The sequence below is a fragment of the Hyla sarda genome, chromosome 4, assembly GCF_029499605.1.
Source record: "Hyla sarda isolate aHylSar1 chromosome 4, aHylSar1.hap1, whole genome shotgun sequence".
Lineage (NCBI taxonomy): Eukaryota > Metazoa > Chordata > Amphibia > Anura > Hylidae > Hyla > Hyla sarda.
Window position 1 is genome coordinate 38895061 of NC_079192.1, and position 22638 is coordinate 38917698.

General features: G+C 43.2%; 1 protein-coding gene across 1 annotated transcript in view; it reads right to left on the reverse strand.

Moving 5' to 3' along the window:
- Nucleotides 1-4194, reverse strand: part of LOC130367795 (intercellular adhesion molecule 5-like) — a 62049-nt gene extending 57855 nt beyond the window's left edge. Inside the window, exon 1 of the mRNA XM_056570586.1 lies at nt 4163-4194. Within this exon, the coding sequence (XP_056426561.1) occupies nt 4163-4187 (25 nt within the window). The 5' untranslated portion in view covers nt 4188-4194. The remainder of the gene's footprint in view (nt 1-4162) is intronic.
- Nucleotides 4195-22638: the final 18444 nt, after the last annotated feature.

Consider the following 22638-nt stretch of genomic DNA (forward strand, 5'->3'; position numbering starts at 1 on the left):
AGTCGGGGCAGGTAACCATGCGGGGGGGGGGGGGGGGGGCCTTTAGCTGTGTAAGGGGCCCCAAAATTCCTGATGGAAGCCCTGCATCTAGCAGAGGGGCCCCAGACACTAATCTGTCACATGGATAGGTACGGCCCGGAGGATTGCCCATGCCTTTACCCAGTTGCTATAGGGCCTGTCAGACTTGCTCTTGTTCCTAAAGCGCCGCTTGGGGAGTGGTTTCACCTTGCTAGCTGAATCTGCCATTAAGCAGTCCATCTAGCTCTGGATCTTGTTAGTGCAGCTTGGGTCCTACCCTCATTGAAGGTATGAGGGCAGGACACAGTAATACAGTTCCTCACTGGACATATGTGGAACTGTAGACAGCAGGTGGGACTCTGGCCTGACTGACAATTATGGTCTCCTCCCTGTCCCAAGAGACTCGGGTAGAGGCAAGACTGACTTCTCCTGATTTGCTACAGGGAGGCATGTGGTTACTCACCAACTCTTTAGAGTAGATAACAGTTAACTTTTACATAGCAGTTAAAGGCACAGTAAGAAATACTGCAATACATAATATTGGTCAGAGGCAGGTACCTTAGGGGACAACCATCCGAACAGAGCTCAGGCAGCGAAGATATCCTGCTCTAGGACACCACAGGTACATAGTTACATAGTTTATAATGTTGAAAAAAAGACCAGATAGTCCAAAAGTCCAAATAGATCAACATATATATATATATATATATATATATATATATATATATATATATCCCTTTTGTGTCCCTACTGTGTTGATCTAGAAGAAGGCTGATGCCAATTGCCCTATACTGGGGGAAAATTCCTTCCCAAAACCAAATATGGCAACAGAATAAACACCCGGATCAATGTTCTGCCCCTAAACTAGTTACCTGTAATGTTATGCTATTTAGAGGAGACCCATAGATAGAAAGACTTTTTTGGAATGATGAAATGTTAATTAGCCAGGTATGTAGGTAGGTAGCTAGGTAGTTAGGTAGCCAAATATGTAGGTAGCTAGGTATGTAGTTAGAGAGTTAGGAAGCCATGCATATAGGTAGGTAGCTAGGATATTAGGTAGCCAGGTATGTAGGTAGCTAATTAGGTAGCCAAGTATGTAGTTAGTTAGGTAGCCATGTAGGTAGGTAGTCAGGTAGCCAGGTATATAGCTAGGTAGTTCATGTTTTTAAGTCCCACCTGCTAGTTCTGCAGAATAGCACTACCAGTGTTTCGTGGATCCATCTTTAAAGCAAAAGCAGCTATATCATTATTTAGTGTTTGTCACCATGTAATGTCTGAAAAACAGTAGCTCAGTTTTCCATAAGGGAATGAATCACCTAGATTTTTTTTTTAGTTGATGATGACCCCGTAGGTGTAGAGCCAGGCAGATAAGAGTCAAAGACATGGAAGTACCATTTAAACAGGACATGTTCTGTTTTTATTTGCCAACAATAAAAAATACAGTCTTGTATACAGGTAAAATAAAATAAAAAACAGCCTTGTCTATACAGGTGGCTAAATCAGAGGGTCAGGTTCCTTAAAGCCTACAGACTGAGTAACACCTATTTTTAAAGCCAATTGACAAGCTGTCTTCAGCACCTGGGCTGATCTAGGCCATGCTGAAAACCAGGAGTTGCCCAGGAAGGGCATGAAAAGTCCCACTACCAATCTGCCTTCATTCCATAAAAATCTAGGACCCAAAATAGGACTTGCCAGTTCCTAGCAGCTATAGTCTGCGAGGGATTTAACTATTTCCTGGATTTCTTATATATCACCCACCTTTCCCTGGATAACATATGCACTTCCTAAAACCTGGTAGCTGCAATAGAAAGTTACCTTCAATAAATATAGCGATCCCCAACCCCCATTCCTGTCAGTGTCTCACACTATCTATGTGTCTCTCTAGAATAGAAAACCTTGCAGCACTCACCCATTTCACAGCACTGTATCACAAGTGGCACTGTGTATTATGTGGCACTGTGCTTGTCACTGTTAAAACGTGAGCAGGGCTTAGCGGGAAGGAGATTCCCATGGGCTGTAACATTTACTATGATTTAAAACAGAAACTATATAAAAGCTGGCATATATAGAATCATGGCAACTCAAATACTATCCGATTAGAAAAACAAACTTTATTAAACACTGCACAGAGAACTTTAAATACATTAATTTACACACACATATATATATATATATATATATATATATATATATATATATATATATATATATATATATATCACTGGGTGGAGGAAAAAAATAACCCTACAACAACCCAATATGGTGACTATCCCACCATGGATAGCAAATAACAAAGTGGTACTCACAAATGCAAATGAGGAATAAAAAACAATAGTTTAGAACAAAATTCCATAATAGTAAATATATGAATACACTGTGCAAATATATCACATAACCCAGACGTTGTTATCGCACACCATGAGAAACATTAGCACCTAAATAGTCAATGAGTGAAGCCAATAAACAGTATAAAGGGGCCCGGATCCTATGAATAACACTCAAGCGTAGAACCCAACATAAATGTCCTATAAACAAACTTAGAAGTAAACATGATCCAAAAAATTTATATATAAAGTGGTGAAATAAGAAATGAAGCGACGTGGAGAATCCATGGCTCCTGTAGGGCGATCCGTGTGTTCTGCTACTCAAAAAAGAAGGGAGGAACTGGCATAAATTATACCTTCTGTTTGTTAGATATTAGATATTACATAAATAAATAGATAGATAGATAGATAGATAGAGAGATAGATAGAGAGATAGATAGATATGAGATAGATAGATGGATATGAGATAGATAGATAGATAGATAGATAGATATGAGATAGATAGATATGAGATAGATAGATGGATATGAGATAGAGATAGATAGATATGAGATAGATAGATGGATATGAGATAGATAGATAGATAGATATGAGATAGATAGATGGATATGAGATAGATAGATAGATATGAGAGAGATAGATAGATAGATAGATAGATAGATGGATATGAGATAGATAGATAGATATGAGATAGATAGATGGATATGAGATAGAGAGATAGATAGATATGAGATAGATAGATGGATATGAGATAGATAGATAGATATGAGAGAGATAGATAGATAGATAGATAGATAGATAGATGGATATGAGATAGATAGATAGATATGAGATAGATAGATGGATATGAGATAGAGAGATAGATATGAGAGAGATAGATAGATAGATAGATATGAGATAGATAGATATGAGATAGATAGATAGATAGATAGATAGATAGTAAAAAGAGATCTTGTCCACAGCACCAATTCCAAAAAAGTGTAGATTTTATTCCATAATAGGTGTCAATACAGCAGCGACGTTTCAGTCAGCTCAACCTGACCTTTCTCAAGCAGTATATCCATAGTGTTAACCACGTTTATATAAGGGTATCAATCACACCAGATACCAAATAGAATAAACAGCAATTAGTGAATAAAGTGCATAATAGTGCATAACCAGAGTGCATATAAAATATTCAATCACAAAAAATTAATAACACAATATATCAAAATTGTATACATAATTGTTAAAACACACACATCATACAGTGCAAAAGATATTAAGATAAATGCTTAATCGCATTTAATTTAGTCAAGTGATACCCATTAGTGTTGCTCACGAATATTCGCAATTCGAATATTATTCGCGAATATCGCATATTCGCGAATTCGCGAATTTCGCGAATATAGCGCTATATATTCGTAATTTTTTTTTTGTTTTTGTTTTTTCAAAGTACACATCACAGTGATCACCCCTCTCTGCTTCCAGCTTGTGTGGTGTAAAGAAGGCTCTAATACTACTGTGTGAGACTGGCGTGCGAAAATTCGCATATGCGAAAATGTAGCATATGCAAGTTTTCGCATATGCGAATTTTCCCGTATGATACTTTTGAATATGCTAATATTCACATAGGATGATTTTCGCATATGCGACTTTTCGCATATGCGAAAATAAAACGAGAATATAACGAATATTCGAATATTCGCGAATATATGACGAATATTCATCCATATATTCGCGAATATTCGCGAATTCGAATATGGCCTATGCCGCTCAACACTAATACCCATGTGTAGGAAATAATAAAGATTAAAAAGGTGGGGGGAATAAACACTCACCGGATGACCACATACTCAGCGCCATTACAGTAACAAGCGTGGGGTAATGCAGACTGCGCCTGCGTCACCTGTTCAATGAGTGCTTGTCCATGTCTACGCAACTCAACCAATCGGTTACAGGCATTGTGGTTCCCACGGAGACGGGCGCAGCGTTACAGCACGCATGCGCACATCCCCATGAGTTCGACAGCGCCATCTTGAAAAAGGCAATGAAGCCTCCTTAATACATATAGATGTACTAGTAAAATGAAATGAAAAAAATTAGTAATTTTCAATCTAATTTGTCCCTGTTTGGGATATGCACAGTGGTGAGGAAGCATCCCAGTCCCCCATTCATAGAGATCACTTGCTCTTTTACAGGCTGCCAGCATAATCAATGCGTCACCTTACCCCGGGAAACGGAGTCAAGTGCCGCATAGTGTGCACGCAGTCATGTACCCCCAGCACGTAAGTGCGAGGGGACATGTATGCAGCAACATATATCACTGGCAGCCCTAGGACCCTCTCGGTCCATCAGTCACATTCAGAGACTCACTCCCAGGGACATAAAGGGACCATCAACTACTGAGTAGTGGAGAAACTTTTTTTGATAAAAATTTTTTTTTTTTTTAAATATAAAAAAAATATAATAAAAATAATAAATAGAAATAAAATAAAAAGTCAAAACAAAAAGATAAAAAAATAGTGCAAAAAAAACACAAACAAATATATGTAGAGAGCAAAAAAATAATAAATAAAAAAACAAAAAAATAAAAAATCTTCTTACGAGGCCTCATCCCCTTCGTTACGTTAGTTGGACATGCAAACAACTCATGAACACATAGACAGTAGTATACACAAAATATTTTATTTCTTATAATAATTATTATGCAAATATACAAATCATCAGATGACTGTTCAAAGCTTCCCCAAATCCACCTAAAAAAACAAAAGAAGGGCAGATTAGTATAACTTCATCATGTATAGTGATAACACAAAAAGATATAGCATTACCAAACTTCAATATCCCGAATTACATATATTGGAGGGTTATTGGGTAACCACTCTGTGGGGGGTCTTAAACTCCACATTCAGGCGCCCTGGTTTCAATGAGCCAAGTTTAAAAATCCATTTCAACTCTAATCTTTTTAAAACAGCTTGTCTATCCCCACCTCGTTTGAGTGGAGGGACATGATCGACTATAACAAATTTTAACTCCTTCTTTGTGTGTCCAAAAGTCGCAAAATGACTCGATACCGGCAAATCTAACTTTTTTTTAACGTATTGTGTACCTATGTTGGTATAAACGTGTATTCAGGTCCCACGTGGTCTCCCCCACATATAGGAGGCCACATGGGCACCAAAGCACGTAAACCACATAAGAACTATTACAAGTTAGGTAGTACTTAATGGAATATGTTTGTCCACTCAATTTAATGTGAGGCCAGAAGGAACATTGCTGAGGATGCAGGGTTCTTTAAAGAAAAACTTTCTAACAATGAAAGCTTTAAAGGCATGCATGCATGTGCAGACAGTCATGAGGACAGCAGTGAGGAGGAAGATGGAGAGGCGGAAGGTGATGGAGAGTCAGGTGAAGTTGTGGCGAGTGAGGGAGATGCTGCCCCTAGTGCATGTGACCCCCCCCCCAAGATAGCTACCCTGAGCCCTTTCAGGTGGCGTTACCTTCCAGTGATGGGGAGATGGAGGATAGCTGTGAAGAGGACCCAGCTAGTGGAGGTTTGCTGAGAGCTATTGTGCAGCAGGAGTCACCTACCCGCTTTGAGGATTTTGCCTTTGGTGAAGATCTTGGCAAGGATGATGTAGTGAAGAAAAGGAAGAAGCAGGAAGTTCAGGAAACTGTATCTTTTGTGTTTCATCCATTCAAGCAGTCTGGGCCAGCTGTCAAGTTGGTTCAGGCTGCTGGGCCCCCCAAATTGCCAGACCCCGTTCCTGACGTGGACCGGGGCCAGCAAGGGGGGTACAGCATGGCGTCTGAAAAGGCTGTAGGCGCAATAGATGTGAAGCCCACCCATCCTGCCGGTAGGGAGTGGCAGGATGGGCTCATGGTGGGAAGTGGCGAGGCAAGCTATGCCGCCGCGTGCTCGGGGGGCGGTTCCCCGAGTGCTGTGGGCATTACCGGAGCTGCGGGGCACTCCCCTGTGAGGGGGGGGGAGTGTCTGGGCGCCGTTGGCAGAGAATGGTGGGTCCAGGTGCTCGAGGGGGCGGTCCTCCAAGTACTATATGTTCTGTGGGCGCTGCGGGGCACTCCTCTGTGAGGGGGGGGGGGGGTGTCCGGGCATCAGAGTCCGCTGTAGAGCCCGTGTGGACGGGCACAGCTGGCACGGTGGGGATTCCCTGCGTGTCAGAGAGTGTGGGCGGAGCTAGGGTGCACTTGGGGGGGCAGCTTCAGACTCCAGAAGGGACATCGCCCATGGAAGAGGAGCCGTTAGCGTCAACCCCAGCAGCAGCTAAGCCAGCAAAGAACATTATTAAACCAGCTATACTACAAGTCCCAGCCAGCCCAGAATCTGTTAGGCAGGAAATGAGTGGAGGATGTGAGAGTGCTGAGTGCAGTAGTGTTGTGGATGTGACTGCTCCTAGGAACTATGCCTATGTCACTGCCGGGGGTTCAGGGCGGTTTCGTCTCTGTCCGGCTCTGGAGGCCACTTGCAACAGCGCCTCCTAGAGGCTCTACGCAGGGGCGACAGGTCGATCCAGGTAGAGGTAAGGGGTGAGGTCGACCTGTCTTTCTGGATAGAGAGGCATGGTTTAGGGGCTTTCCGAGAGCAGAATGGGGAGGTGGTTTAGTCCCTCCTGACAACCGGGCAGAACAGTAACCATAGGAATGTGGTCCATCTGATTTCGAGGGGCGAGGATGCGTGCCCACCTCGCTCTAAAGTGGTTGAGCTCCTCCTTCAGATGGAATTCAGGGCAAGTGACATCTTTGCCCTGATTCACCCCTACGGTTCGGCCGGAGGGTCTCGAACTCTTCTGGTCAAACAACGAAGTGGCAAAGAAGGAGCCCGGCTGGCGGGATTTTGCCGTCAAGGCGATTTCCCGTCAGAACCGTTTTGACCCGTAACGAGTCACTTTCTTGTTACGACATCATGACCTGGCTCGGACGGTATGGGGATGTGACGGACATGCCCAAGAAAAACTTGGATGAGCACGGGATCTGGTCTGGGGCCTGGACGTTTTCCGTCAAACTCAAGCGTTCAGGGAGTACGGTTGCCCACATTCTGTCAGCCGCCTTCCTTGGACGCGATAGGATCCAGGTCTTCTACCAGGGGCAACCTAAGGTCTGTCACAGGTGTGGCAGCCCCACCCACTTTAGCGCAGCCTGTACTATGCAGGTCTGTTTTTTGTGTGCTGGGGTGGGTCATCTGGCCGCATCCTGTAGGCAGATCCGGTGCCACCTGTGTGGTGTCCTCGGGCACCCTTTTAGCCATTGTCCTAGCGCCTTCGCCCGTGCAGCGGCCGCTCCAGCTGAGGAGAGCTGCAAAGTTGCCACGGCTGGGGAGAGTACGGGCAGGGATGGGGGCGCAACAGGGCTAGTGAGGAGGAAATAGGGCCCTGCCAAACTAAGGTGGGAGGAAAATCGTAGAAGGAGTAGGGAGCTGGTGAGTGCCCAGGTGGCGGGGGTAGCTCCGGCCCCTGCTCCTGAAGCTGGCCCTGTAACCGCTGAAGCCCTGGAGGAGAACGTGCTGGATGAGGACATCAGGAGACTTCACAGAGAGAAAGGCAATATGGCCGACCCTTCCGATTCCTCCCACTATGAAAGTGTGGATGAGAAAAGTGGGGTGAGGCCCAAAAAGAAAGATAAGGGCAAAAGGAAAGGGAGAAAGAAGAGGTCAGAGCCCTCTGAAGTTCCTGGTACTATGTGCCAGGTCCAAAACAGAAGCCTGACTGCCACCCCTCTGATTGACCTGTCAAACCGATACCTTGTCCTCGATACCATCTCCTCCCCCTCCTTGGAGGGGGAAGGTTAGGACGAGGTGCCTAGGGAGAAGGAGCCTCTGGGTGGAACTGGGCCCTGTCCTGTTGAGGCAACTTCCTCAGAGGGCAGGGCTAGACCAGAGCCGGACAGAGACGGGGACCATATGGATCAATCGGAGTGTAAAAAAAGATCCAAGAGTGGTTCTGCCCTCTCGTCTTCTTCGGGGAATGAGGGGGCAAAAAAGAAGGGAAAGAGAAAGTAAAGGGTGTGGCCGTCTAATTTAATCACCCTGTATGGCGGCACTCACCCCATTGACGCTGGCATCTATTAACTGTTCCAGCATAAAGTCTGATACGGCTAGATTTGCAGCCTTTTATTTTCTCGGCCGTGTTGAAGCCGACATTTTCTTTTTACAGGAGACCAGGTTGTCAGATCTAGCCTCTCTGGTAAAAGCCAGAAGAGAGTGGAGGCGCGGTCCCTCCCACTGGTCTCTTGCGGCTGAGCCATATAGTGGGGTGGCGGTTCTTTTTACTGCTCCTGTTGAATGCCGACGGGTTATTGAATTAGAAATGGGGAGGTGGCTGATCTTAGATGTCTTCATGAAGGGACAAGAGCTCCGGCTTATTAACATCTACGCCCCGCAAACTAAGTGGGGCCGTAAAGATCTCTTTATTAGGAATAAGCCCTTTCTTTTTACGAGTCGGCAGGTAATCTTTGGAGGGTACTTCAATAATGTCACGAGGTCCCAAGATAGGAGAGGCTCCAATGGTCCGCTGACTTGCAATCGTGTGGGGCTGATTAGCATAGCTAGAGAAGCTCGCCTAGAGGACGCCCACATCCGGAGCCCCTCGTGCCACATGGGTTTCACCTATCATCAAGGTAGTAGCAGGTCTAGGATAGACAGGTTTTATTTAAAGGAGGAAGCCGTCTCTTCCGCAGTGTCTGTGGTTGAGGTGGAGTTCTCCGATCACTGTATGATTTTGTTTTCCCTGAATGTTTCAGAGACCCCCCGGATGGGAAAAGGTTATTGGAAGCTGAATTCGTCCCTCCTGGAGGAATAGGAGATAAGACAGTCCTTTGAGGATTTTCTTCAGAGTCAGGTACCTTTACTGGGCCTGTGTAGTAGTAAGTCAGATTGGTGGGAGATATTCAAGAAACGAGCTGTGGGGTTCTTCCGCCAGCTCTCGAGCCTCAGGTCCCTGAACAGGTATCGCTTGTATCAGGGTCTGAGGAGGAAACTTGAGCTTCTTGTTTTGACTGGAGGTAGCCGAGAGTGAAATCCTTGCTGATGAGATGTCAGTACGATAGGCATGCATCTTTGGTTTTTGAGAGGGATTTCGGGAAGTACCGCTTGCCCGACCCTTACAGAAACTGTAAGATGTCAGTGAGTAGTAAATTCATTTCAGGACTGATTGATAATACAGGGTCTCTGAATCGGTCCAAATCAGGGATCTTGGAGGTCGTCAGATCCTTCTACTCGCACCTCTTGGGGAGGAAGGATCTAGATCGAGACAAGATGTCGGTTTTCCTGGTTGAAACCATTCCTGAGCCAGGGGTAGACCCCTCGCTTGGCGTTTTGGCAGAAGAGATCAGGGAAGAGGAAGTGAAACTGGCGATCAACGGGCTTTCCCCCAAGAAGTCGCCAGGTCCGGATGGCTTAACATCTGAGTGGTACAGGACCTTTAAGGAGTCTTTAGCTCCCCTCTTGACTGAGGTATTCAATGAGTGTCTCTCCTCGGACACTCTGTCGAAGTAAATGAGGAGGTCCGTCCTGATTCTTCTCTCAAAGAGTAAAGATCCCAGCCGTATTGAGAATTGGAGGCCCATAGCTCTTCTCAATACGGACAGGAAGCTTCTGGCTAAGATACTGTTTAATCGGTTGGTGAAGTTTGCACCCCGGCTCCTTTCGGAGGCCCAGCACTGCACTGTTCCAGGCCGAAGCACCTTAAGTGCTGTCCTTAGTGTCAGGGAGGCAGTGGAGCAGAGTAGTGCAGGTTTCTGGAAGGGGTACTTGCTGTCCTTGGATCAGGCCAAAGCATTTGATCGGGTGAACCACGAGTACCTCTGGTCCGTCCTCCTGAGATATGGCTTACCGAGTACTTTTGTTAATTGGCTTAAGATCTTGTATGCAGGGGCAGAGAGTTTCCCACTGGTGAACGGGTGGTCTGGCCACTCTTTTGGAGTGGGGTCCGGAGTCCGTCAGGGTTGTCCTTTGAGCCCGCTGTTATATGTGTTCGCGATCGATCCCTTCCTTAGGAGGGTGAGGAGGGAGAGAGAGGGAGAGAGAGGGAGAGAGAGGGAGAGAGAGGGAGAGAGAGGGAGAGAGAGGGAGAGAGAGGGAGAGAGAGGGAGAGAGAGGGAGAGAGGGAGAGGGAGAGAGGGAGAGAGGGAGAGAGGGAGAGAGAGAGAGAGAGAGAGAGAGAGAGAGAGAGAGAGAGAGAGAGAGAGAGAGAGAGAGAGAGAGAGAGAGAGAGAGAGAGAGAGAGAGAGAGAGAGTTGATGTGGTGATGTCGGAGGTGGAACGCTATTCGGAGGCATCCGGGTCTAAGATCAACTGGGATATGTGTGAGAGTCTCTGGACACCCTTCCAGGGCCCCAAGAATCAGCAAAAGTCTTAGGCATCACATTCGGCCAGGATGATTATTCCACCAAAAACTGGGATGGTAAGCTCCAGGATTCCACTAAGAAGGTGGACTAGTGGAAGGGTTGGTCTTTGACCCTCAGGGAGAGGGTGCACCTGATCAAATCGTACCTGCTCCCCTTGTTTATTTATCTGGGCAGCGTATGTATCTTGCCAGAGGCCTACTACATTAGGATCTACAGCATGTTTTTCCAGATGTTATGGAGGAACAGGATGAACCTAGTCAAAAGGGAGGTTACGTGCCGCACGAGGAGACAAGGGGGTTTACCTATGGTAAACCAGGTGGTGTTCTTTACGAACACCTTCTTGAAAGCTAACATTGCAAACCTCTGGAAAGAGAGGACTCCTCCGTGGGTACACTCCTGCAGGGAATGGTTTCGGCCTTTCTTCCAGGAATGGGAGAGAGGAGGGCGAGTGAAGGACCTCCGTACACCTCATGGATATCTTCCAGCTTATGCTACCCCGACTCTGAAGGCGATACGTCGGTGGGGTCTGGGAGTATGGGAGATCAAGACCCAGTCAAGGCAGTTCCTTGACAAACGAGTTCTGTTGACCCACTTCCAGAAGCCTCTGGCGCTCAGGGACTGCCCAGGTTGGGATCTGAGGGTGGGGTTGTACCTTTTAAACATGAAAAGGATCCCCCAGAAGTTTTGTGACTTGGCCTAGTGCTGCTTTCAGGGGAAGCTATATGTAAGGGACAACCTGAAGTACAGGAACTCTGATGACCGGGGATGTCCTCGAGAAGAGTGTGGGGACACGCTGGAAAGCATGGACCACTTCCTGCTTCATTTTCCCTTTAATATAGGGGTCTACAACCGGGCGGACACTTCCATCGGCTGGAGTCAACTTGCCGGCCTTACCTACCCGAAGTGGGCTTATGGGGCATTTAGGAACTTGGGTGGCCAAGACCGGGGCACTTTATTCTTAGTTAGCTTAGTGGTTAGGTACTACACATGGAATGCACGGTGTTTAGTGTCGACCCAACAGAAAATCCTCTCCGAGGTGGAGGTCTGTAGGAATATCACCGGTGACCTTGGGAAGATCAGGTCTTTGGAGTATGGCAGTCTTTCTTTTGATGTGCCCTAGGTACTAGTTCTTTTGGGTAGAGTACCTTTATTTTGGTTAGGGATAGAGATAGGGTGAGAGTAGGGTCAGTTTTAATGGCGGGATAGAATTAGGGAGAATTGTAGGGGGAGTTAGGAAAATTGTAGGGGGAGTTAGTTTAAAATGATTTAGGTGTATCAAGTCTGTCATCCTTCTTCCTGGTGGAGGGCTAATGCATGCACACGCTAGCTTTTTGTTTTGTTTTAAGCTGATATGTATTTGTGGGTGGTGGTGTGTTTTTGTGTTTTTGGGGACTGACATGGGTCAGTTAAGGACAGGACTTTGTAAATTGTAGAGGAACGGTATGGACTCTGACCCATGTGCAGGAGGGGTGGTGTGGGTGAGGGCACAGTTCTAGTGTAGGGATTTTCCTAGGGTTTTTTGTTGATTTTGTAGGTTTCTGTAAATAGAGTGCATATATTTATGTTTATATACTATATTTTATTTATATGGTTTTGTATCTATATTGTTTTATATTGTCTCATATTATAGTTAAGGCAGTCGGACCAGTTGTTGTGTTGATATGTGTTTTTTGTTTATATATTTTTATTTATTTTTTTTGTTCCTTTGTTTTGTTTCCCAAGTATGGATGGTTTTGAGTTACAGCCGGGTAGTGCTAATTTTATGTTGTGATAAGCCAAGTTGTGCTGTTTTTTTTTTTTTTTCTTCCCCCGGGTATGGATGGTTTGAGTTACAGCTAATTGTATGTTTATATTTTGATAAGCCAAGTTGTGCTGTTTTTATGTTCATTTTCAGTATGTGTGTCAGCGTGTTTTTGTTGCTTTCTTTTTGCTTTGTAAAGCTGGGCTGGCCGTTAAGGCAGGGTTTTGTTTTTTATTTATATTATAGCTGGTTAAGCTGTTTTATTTATTTATTTATTTATTTTTTTTGTTATATTGGATAAGTTTTGCATTTTTATAATAAAAAGAGTGTCAGCAGAGAGCACTGTGGTCAGACTGGAAAGAGCTACACAACTTCCTCTGTAGTATACAGCAGCTGATAAGTAATGGAAAGATTACGATTTTTTAATAGAAGTAATTTACAAATCTGTTTAACTTTCTGTCACCGGCTGATTAAAAAAAAAAAAAATTATAAAAAAATTGGATTTCCACTGGAGTACCCCTTTCAGACTGGTGGAGGCCCAGGTCCCACCTCAGAGATCCAAACCCCCTATCTAATTTACATTTAGGATGGGAGGCCATGCATGTCCATTGGCCTCTCTACTGAAGTCTAGATGAGTTATGCTATTTTCACTATATAGTTTAATGTAAATCTCTGGAGGTTTGTGTAAAGCCCCTACTATACCTTTCTAGATTAACATAGTATACAAAAAAAACATATATAATACCAAGCGATATACTTTTTTATTTTCCAGTGGGAGCCTATGGGTAACATACCCAAATTTATTAGCAATAGGATATGTCACAGATCCTCCCAAAGTATACCACCGATGTACTGTAGGAATTTAAACTAGATGTGAACATAGTCTTCTAGACACATTTGGGCAGGTGACTCTCTTGGACTTCCAAATAGAGAGTCACAAACCAGTATGACCACAACTCCTCCTACTGTATATAAACACAATCAATGGTATCAGCGAGGGCTTGAAGTGGAGTCTGTATTATTTATTTGTTGGCGGATGGCATTACACTGTAGCATGCACTTAACAATGTTTGCACTCTAATGTATTTTATGCTGTTCCTCTGTTTTGTTATGTGGCCATTTTCTGGTGCTACCCTATACAGGCTGGGAGCAAGTGAGCCCCTATGCGCAAACAGGCCCATAGACTTACACTAGGAATGCCTTTGAATGTGGGAGCATATATCTGTTTACACAAGCCATGAAGGTGAGAAGTAATCCTTAGGGGGTCTCCATTACCTATACACATAAACTGTATGTGGGGCATACTGGCCTATGAGAAGCTCTGCATCTAGGTAAGGTAAAGTGTATAGGTAATGGAGACCCCCCTAAGGATAATTTCTCACCTTCTTGGGTTGTGTAAACAGGCACAATTACTTTGCAGACATATAATAGGTGGTACAGCCTTCCAGGGATCGGCATTGGCACTTGCCAGCCATGAAATACACCAGAGAAAACCACCTGGATTTCGGGTACAGTCCACCAAATAAAGGGTAGCTGATACAATCACAACTAAAATAAATTTTTAAGTCAATACATAACGCGTTTCTGGGTTTAAGAACCTCTTCATTAGATGAGAAGGGCGTGAATGTTTTTTGAGCCAAGTCAACAGAGACTGAGTTTGGCCATCAACTAACGTCTGTCTGGTTTTACTCTGTGCCTTAACGTCAGGGCATACTAACCTCCATCCCACCAGACAACACATCAGGGAGTGCCCCAGAAAAACTTAAGTCAACATCATCTGTGTGGGCCACACCTCATTGGCTCAGCCCGTGGAGCATGGAATAACCTGAGGATTCCCTTGAGTCCTAATCTGCAAGTTCATTCTTTTGGCGGCAGCATTTCAACGGGGGAAACGTCTGCCGCTGAAATTCCGTTAGTGTGCACTGTGCAGAAGCTGCACCGGAATTTCCAATCAAATTACTAAGCGGAATTCCAGTCTAAAATTCCGTAGTGTGAACCCGGCCTTAGGGTACAATTATAATTTAACCCGATTTTCTTTTGTACATTTGTGTCTGAATTTTGAGTTTCTACATAATCTGCAAAAGACAGGATTGGGCAAAAAGATATAGTTCTGAAAAGTCACAAAAAATTGTTTTGTTTTATGGGTTTTAAAAATGATATCAGATAAATGGCGGGCATCTCCTGAGAGTTGGATCTCTTTAAGGGGAGGCATAGGGTTGGCTGACAAGGTCACCAGGTTTAAGCCCGAGTGACTTTTTTGTTTGAGGGTACCTAAAGGAAAAGGTTTTCAAACATTGTTTTCAATCTTTTGAGGAATTTGAAGAAAAGGGTCTTACAGGAAATCAACGTCATTCTACCTATTCCAGAGAACTTCCGGGAACGTCTTCAGCAACGTATTGCCAACAAAGGCTGCTATTAGTCTGATATGATTTTTAAAACCAATAAAAACAGTTTTAACATATACATTTTTTTCTAGATGTTATAGATTTTCTATTTTTGTTCATTTTTTATACTTTGTTAATTTTCTATGTTTTTAAAACACATTCATATATTTTACAGTGTCCCAACAACCCTTCGTGTCAATTCTGTAGAACCTACCTTGGTAAACCAGTATATCGGTAAACAGTACAAACAGAATCTGGTGAGTCCTCATGGGGAGATGTGCTGCAGCGGGAAGGGGGACAATTCAGACTGTGGGTAGAGAGATAAGGAGGATTTGAGTGTAGGATGCCCACAAAAGAAGAGAGGCACAGCCTTGTAATATCCTCTGGATGCTTTTCTTGTAGTCTTCAAATAGTCTCCTTCTTCTACGGTTACTGTCACCACGTACGGTTTTCTCTCTCCTGAAGTGTCGGTCTCTGCAGGTTATCTCAGTGCCAGTCCCCAGTAGTGAGCTCAGGGCAAGGAGGCGTGAAGGATAGATAGATAGGAAGTCACTGTGGTACTAACTTCCTGTAGTGTTGTGTCCTGTAGTGTTGAGTATTGCAGATGAGTCTACTTATACCCTGATCACTCTTTATTTGTATCTTATGCATTTTTTTAAGCAGCACACATGTTACACTCCCGAAAAATGTTATCCCTTTAGCCTCCTATTCCAGACATACACATGTCCATCACAACACGACCTGTCAGAAATATTAGTGACAAGGCCATTTTTTATTTCTTGCATTAACATACTATACATCTCAGCAAAGCCCTCACCCACAGTGAGGGACTGGCTGCCCCGCCAGGTCGCTTATTCATTGATTTATTTTATTCATTTACTGTATTCACTTATTTAATTTTATTCACCAGACACCAATGAAAACTACCTTGCTGGTTCTGCCTGATGACTGTGAAATATGTAGGACACATTGTCAGCCAGAAATTGACCTCAACAGACCCAACAAGGTCCAAGCTATGTCCTACAAGTTTGGGTACAGTTTGGGTTACAAAGACCCTGACTGCTCTCACTGTTCACCCTGGAGCATCGCGCTACAAGATGAAAAGACCACTGATTTTGTCTCAAACAAGTTATACTGACCAAGAATAGAAGCTGAAATTAAGGGACACTGCAATTCCTGCATACAGAGCATCTTTAGGAAGACTTTACCGACTTGATCGGCCCCTCTTGTTAACATCATCCATGATGGCCCACTTGAGCTAGTCAGTATTGATTTCCTCTCTGATTAACTCTGTTTACTGTAGTGGTCACTGACCAAAGGAACCACTGTTCCCAAGGAAACACCAGAGGGCAATCACTCTGTCCAAGACATTGGGCCTCATTTACGAAGCGAATGCCGACCAGAGTGTCTGCAACACGTCTGCACCAGTGTGCGACAGTGTGCGCCTGGAAAACCCGACAAAACCAACATTGCACTGTGAAAATCCGAAAAATGGGTGTTGTCTGCCAAAAAGGGGGCATGGCCAGCCCAAAAAGGGGCGTGGTTTACTAACCCAACCTATTTACTATTGAATGCACAGAAAATCCTGTGGATAAATGGCCCCAAATTTCCACCTAGAAAAAGCTTGTAAATCTGTCAATCCCCATAGTATATAGCGTGGAATCCTGCAAGACTGAAACAACATTTCCCACTAGTAAAAACCCGACACTCTTAGTAAATGAGGCCCATTGTGTGAGAAGTTCTTGGTGTGGTATGGGTTGCCAGTCCACATTTATACTGGCCAAAAAACAGACAATGAAAGTCTAAATGACTATGAATAATTAAGATAATTAACTATACTCTTCTTAGCATGTTAGGCACCTTGGATGGGAAGTGGAAAAGACACTGGATCAGGCACATCTAAATGGGACATTGGGCCACCTATAATGCTGATTTATGATAGGATAGGCCATACCACTGAGGTCCCCAGGGCAACACTGACCAATTTTATTGGAATGTGTCCATATTACATGTTTACATGTAGCATTGAAGTAATTTTTATGTGACTGATTGTAGTCACTAGGGCAAGGGTATAATCCCTGATGGAAGAGAATTTTTATCTATCCAAGGGACTAATCTTCAACCAAACATTGAGGACTGCTTATCTTAAGAGGGGGAGTTTGCAGTATCCTGGAACCTGTTATGCTGCTACTGAAGTAAAAAGATGTTGTGGTAGTAGATGGATACAGTGTGTCTAATTTAGTACAAGCACTGTGAGTCAGAACATGTATTAAATATTACACAAACACTGAGATTTACATAATTTGCAATGGTTTATGAGATAGATATGAGATAGATAGAAGAAATAGTTGATCAAGTTTACCCATGGCCAAATAAGCAACAGGTCTCCTTGGTTATACCCCAGTTCCTCAAATCTGTTACCCCACCATGCAGCAGGATGGAGGTTGTGTCAAACCAACAAAATAACTTACTTTTAAATTTAAGGTATAATAGACAAAATTACGGAAACTGTCACATCACACTCACATACACCACAAGTACGAAGATAGTGCTGTGAGAACTTTATTAACAAAATGCACCAAGAGAAAAGCAGAGAAGCAATCAAACAGAAAAACTTTGCCTTATGTGTTTATTCTGCAGCCATGTCTGTAACAAATACAGTAAAAAAAATTGTCAAGTCCCAATATCCATCAAACATGGAACAGTATAAATCAAATGGGGTCAATGCAGGCAAGACTCAAATCAACATTTTACTGGATACTTTCCAATAAAATGTTGATTTGAGTCTTGCCTGCATTGACCATTTTTTCATCCTTATCTTTCCTCCAGCCATACCCTCCCAACCCGACCTGTTAAATCAATTACTCATCCTTAAGGGACTACAGTGGTTTAAAGTTAAAACTGAGGCCTAAATCACCAATCCAACTTATAATGATGAGTGACTGTGGGCTAGACGTGGGCTGAAAATTTGGCTATATTCAAATTTTAGATAATAAATACTATACATCGGGGGATCACAATAAGTTCAAAATTCCTTGATTCCCGTCACAAATGCGCCAGGGACCTTTTTAGTAGCTCTGAACAAAGTCATACTTCCCCTAGTGGTGGCAGAGAGAATTACAGTCTTTAGCTGGATTTTTGTTCCTGTACTGCTGAGAAGGAGATATCCAGATACTCGGATGCCCTAAACATGTACGGGCTGTGTGGACTGGCCATTTAGCTATTTGACAGAGGTGAAGCTCTATGGTCTAAAGGAGCCAAAAGAAATACATATACTATAATATAGCTTAGGTGGTGGAAAAGGGGCAGTGACGGTTTATACCAATGGGACCTTCCACCACTCTCATCCCTCCTGGTCACTCATGAACACATGACAAATTTCAAGTTTTTGGTGGAAAATGCTCAAGGATGAAGACTATGGACCGTTCATCACTTACTGTAGAAGATCGAAATGACAGCCATGATCCAAATTACTGTAGGTCTGCAGAGTTATCTCCGAGGACTTGACTGTGTAGCGGTCTGATCCAAGTTGTAGGACGGCCTCACAGGAGAAGTGTATACGGTTGTCATCCCGACTTGAGGTGAATGTAGAGGAGTGACTCACAGTCTGTCTGTCCTCCACGTGTGGTCCTTTAAAGGATTTGCTATTGATGACATTGCCTCCTTTCTATATGTATATGGTAAGACACTCCAAAGGAGCAACTTCATAGACCGTACAGTTGATTGTATATTCTCTAGCGATCTTCAGGTCTATAGTGATGTCAGAAGGTAATGCTGCAATGACATCAAGTATAAATTATGTATGTATGTATGTATATATATATATATATATATATATATATATATATATATATACACAGAATGGGGAAAAAAGTATTTAGTCAGCCACCAATTGTGCAAATTCTCCCACTTAAAAAGATGAGAGAGGCCTGAAATTTTCATCATAGGTATACCTCAACTATGAGAGACAGAATAGGGGTAAAAAATTCAGAAAATCACATTGTAGGATTTCTAGAGAATTGGCAAATTCCTCAGTAAAATAAGTATTTGGTCATTTACAAACAAGCAAGATTTCTGGCTCTCACCTTTCTTTAAGTGTCTCCTCTGTCCTCCACTCATTACCTGTATTAATGGCACCTGTTTGAACTTGTTATCAGTATAAAAGACCCCTGTCCACAACCTCAAACAGTCACACTCCAAACTTCACTATGGCCCAGACTAAAAAGAAGGACCAAAAAGAAGTCGAAGGCCACCAGAAACAAAATTGTAGACCTGCGCCAGGCTGGGAAGACTGAATCTGTAATAGGCAAGCAGCTTGGTGTGAAGAAATCAACTGTGGGAGAAATTATTAGAAAATGTAAGACATACAAGACCACTGATAATCTCCCTCGATCTGGTGCTCCATGCAAGATCTCACCACGTGCTGTCAAAATGATCACAGGAACAGTGGGAAAAAATCCCAGAACCACACAAGGGGACCTAGTGAATGACCTGTGGAGAGCTGGGACCAAAGTAACGAAGGCTACCATCTGTAACACACTATGCTACCAGGGACTCAAATCATGCAATGCCAGACGTGTCACCTTGCTAAAGCCAGTGCATGTCCAGGCCCATCTGAAGTTTGCTATTTGGATTGGATGGATTGGATTTGGATGATCCAGAAGAGGATTGGGAGAATGTCATATTGTCAGAAGAAACCAAAGTAGAACTTTTTGGTAAAAACTCAACTCGTGGTGTTTGGAGGAGAAAGAATGCTGAGTTACATCCAAAGAACACCATACCTACTGTGAAACATGGGGGTGAAAACATCATGCTTTGGGGCTGTTTTTCAGCAAAGGGACCAGGACGACTGAGTCGTGTAAAGAAAAGAATGAATGGGTCCATGTATCGTGAGATTTTGAGTGAAATCCTCCTTTATATCAGCAAGGGCATTGAAGATGAAACGTGGCTGGGTCTTTCAGCATGACAATGATCTCAAACACACTACCCGGGCAACGAAAGAGTGGCTTCATAAGAAGCATTTTAAGGTCCTGGAGTGGCCTAGCCAGTCTCCAGATCTCAACCCCATACAAAACCTTTGGAGGGAGTTGAAAGTCTGTGTTGAATTTCAAGTCCCCCTCTTTTATCCATAGAGACGACTAGCTAAAAAGTGACCCTCACTTTGAAGGACCCAACATCTGTCATACTTTGTGTCTCCTGCAGTGGCAGAGGGACTGAACATTTGCTGCCAGCTTCCCTTGCAACTGACCACCGAAGGTCCTATACACAGTGTTGTCTGAATCTGCAATAGGCAAGCAGCTTGGTGTGAAGAAAATAACTGTGGGAGCAATTATTAGAAAATGGAAGACATACAAGACCACTGATAATCTCCAGTGGAGTATCCCTTTAAGTAATTCTGGGAGCTGTATATTTAAATGGTGAAAACTTCTTTAACACTTTCCTATTCTGTGGCAACTGGTATATCTGATTATTATACTGGAATTTCTCACAATGCGCTACAACAGTGATGTCTGTCACAACAGGCTAAAAATTTACTGAGGGGGGGGGGGGAGGTATGGGGTGACACCATTTTCTACCGCACCGGGTGACACCAACCCTAGCAACGCCACTGCCGTATGCCATGACTATGGCGGGAATTTCTACTTCATCATACATACAATATAAGGTGGATTTCTCCCAGTCATCAACAAGAAGTTCAACTGCTATCCAGTTGGGCCCCATTACTTTACGGACCTTCATTAATCTGGATTCCAGAAATGTGCCTTTAGGAATGGGGGTAGAGCAGTTAATCCAAACAGTCTCTCCAAATGGGGCGAACAGCTGAGAACTTGGGGCTTTGTCCTGCACATAGTTATCAGACCTCACTGCAAAGAAGATCATAAGACATTGTTTTATACAGGGATAACATCTTAAAGATACATTACAATTCTCACAATCACCTTTATGTATCTCATGTTATAAAAACTAATATACAATGACAATATTCATGTCCTTGCTGTTATTTCTGAGGACAGGAAGATAACATTATGAACCGTACAGTTGATCGTATTTTCTTTTACATCTACCAGCTCAGTTTGCATGTCTATAGTGATGCTGGAAAGTTGCAATCAAGCAGTAAGTTCCTAAGTTGAAATCCCCTAAGTGGGACCAAATTGGGACCAAAGTGTCAATACTTTGTGTGGCCACCCTTATTTTCCATCACTGCTTTAAGTCTCTTGGGCATGGAGTTCACCAGATCTTCACAGGTTGTGGTTCAAGTAATCCATGTCCTTAGTCTCTTAGGGGGGCATGTATCAATGTTGGTGTATAATAGATTGAAATGTAGACGTTTTCAGGTGGTGCAAATTTGGCGCAATTGCGCCAAATTTACCATTTTAGCGCAAGGCCCTTGATAAATTGGGTTGAAAGGTCACAATTGATCCAAGGTGGACAAGAGTGGAAGTTGCCTTGCAAAACGGTCTATCCTGCATCAAGGTATGTTGGTCTATTCAGTGATACATGTCTGTTGTTCCCAAGGCATTTTCTTTATATTAAGGTTGTTGTTTCTGCATTTTCCTTTAACATTTAGATAATGTCCCAGGAGATTGCAGAGGATTTATCCTTCGCAGGAGATACTAGTGCACCTGGTCCCTCTAATGTGTGTGTTTATAATACTCGTCGTTTAGGGTATAGCAAGCATAAAAACTTTTCCCAGCGCGAAATGTTGGTTTTGGTTGAAGAGGTATGTGTTAATCTTTTTTGTGTTTAAAATTTGTTTGTCATTCGTCGTGTTTGATTTTTCATTTTGGTGTGATTGATATTGTAGGATATAGTATTTTCTTTGGAAACTAGACTTTTTCTTTGTTTTGCTAACATTCAATGCTGCTTGTGGTTAAAGCTAGTATTTATTGCAGTCTTCTTGAAACTGGGGCCCTCCCGATGTTCTCCAACAACAATTCCCAGCATGGCCGTACATCTGTTGGCTGTCTGGCCATGCCTGGAGTTAGTTTTTTTTGCAACATCTGGAGGGCCCCAGTTTGAAGCCCGCTGCTTTCTTGTTTGTTAACCTATTTGTTCTTGTTTTATGTTAAATGTTGTCCACATAGACTTGGTAGTGTTTTAATATGTGTGTGCTTTCTACACCTGTACGTCTCATATTATAAGTTACATTGTGTTATCTAATACCCCAGGACCATTAAAGTATATGTGTTTTGATGGGTATTTTACACAGTGTTATTGATTTGTAACAAAAGCATGATGGCCCTGGTTGCACTCTTAAAAATATGCTGCCTTCAATCTGGCCAATCAATTATCTCCGGTTCCAAATCCCTTAGAGCCTGTACACATGTGCTTGCTGTGTGTCTGATTTTAGCTAGTTAGCTTGTAGGCACATTGGTGGAGATTTATCCAAACCTGGGCAGAGGAAGAGTGGTGCTGTTGCCCCTGGCAACCAATAAGAAAGCTTACTTCATTTTTCACAGGCATCTTCAAAACTCCAAGAAGCAATCTGCTTGGATGCTATGGGCAACTGCCCTACTCTTCATCTACACAAGTGTTGCTAAATCTCAACCATTTTGCTTTTCTAGCTTTGGAACAATTGTAACTATCTATCTTGTTAAGTTCCCTTAAAAGCAAGACTTGTGTGAACATAAGCTTTTAGGTGTTCATTACCTATCCTTTTTTTTAGCCATATTCCTTACCCACATTTGCCCATTTTTTTTTTTTTTTTTTTTTTGGGTCTGGTTTAGTTTGGTTTTTTGGTTGGTGGTTAATTCAAATGTATTGCAGATTGTAATCTTAATGACAATTTTTATTTTTTTTTTTTAGGTTGTTTTGCGATTTGACGACC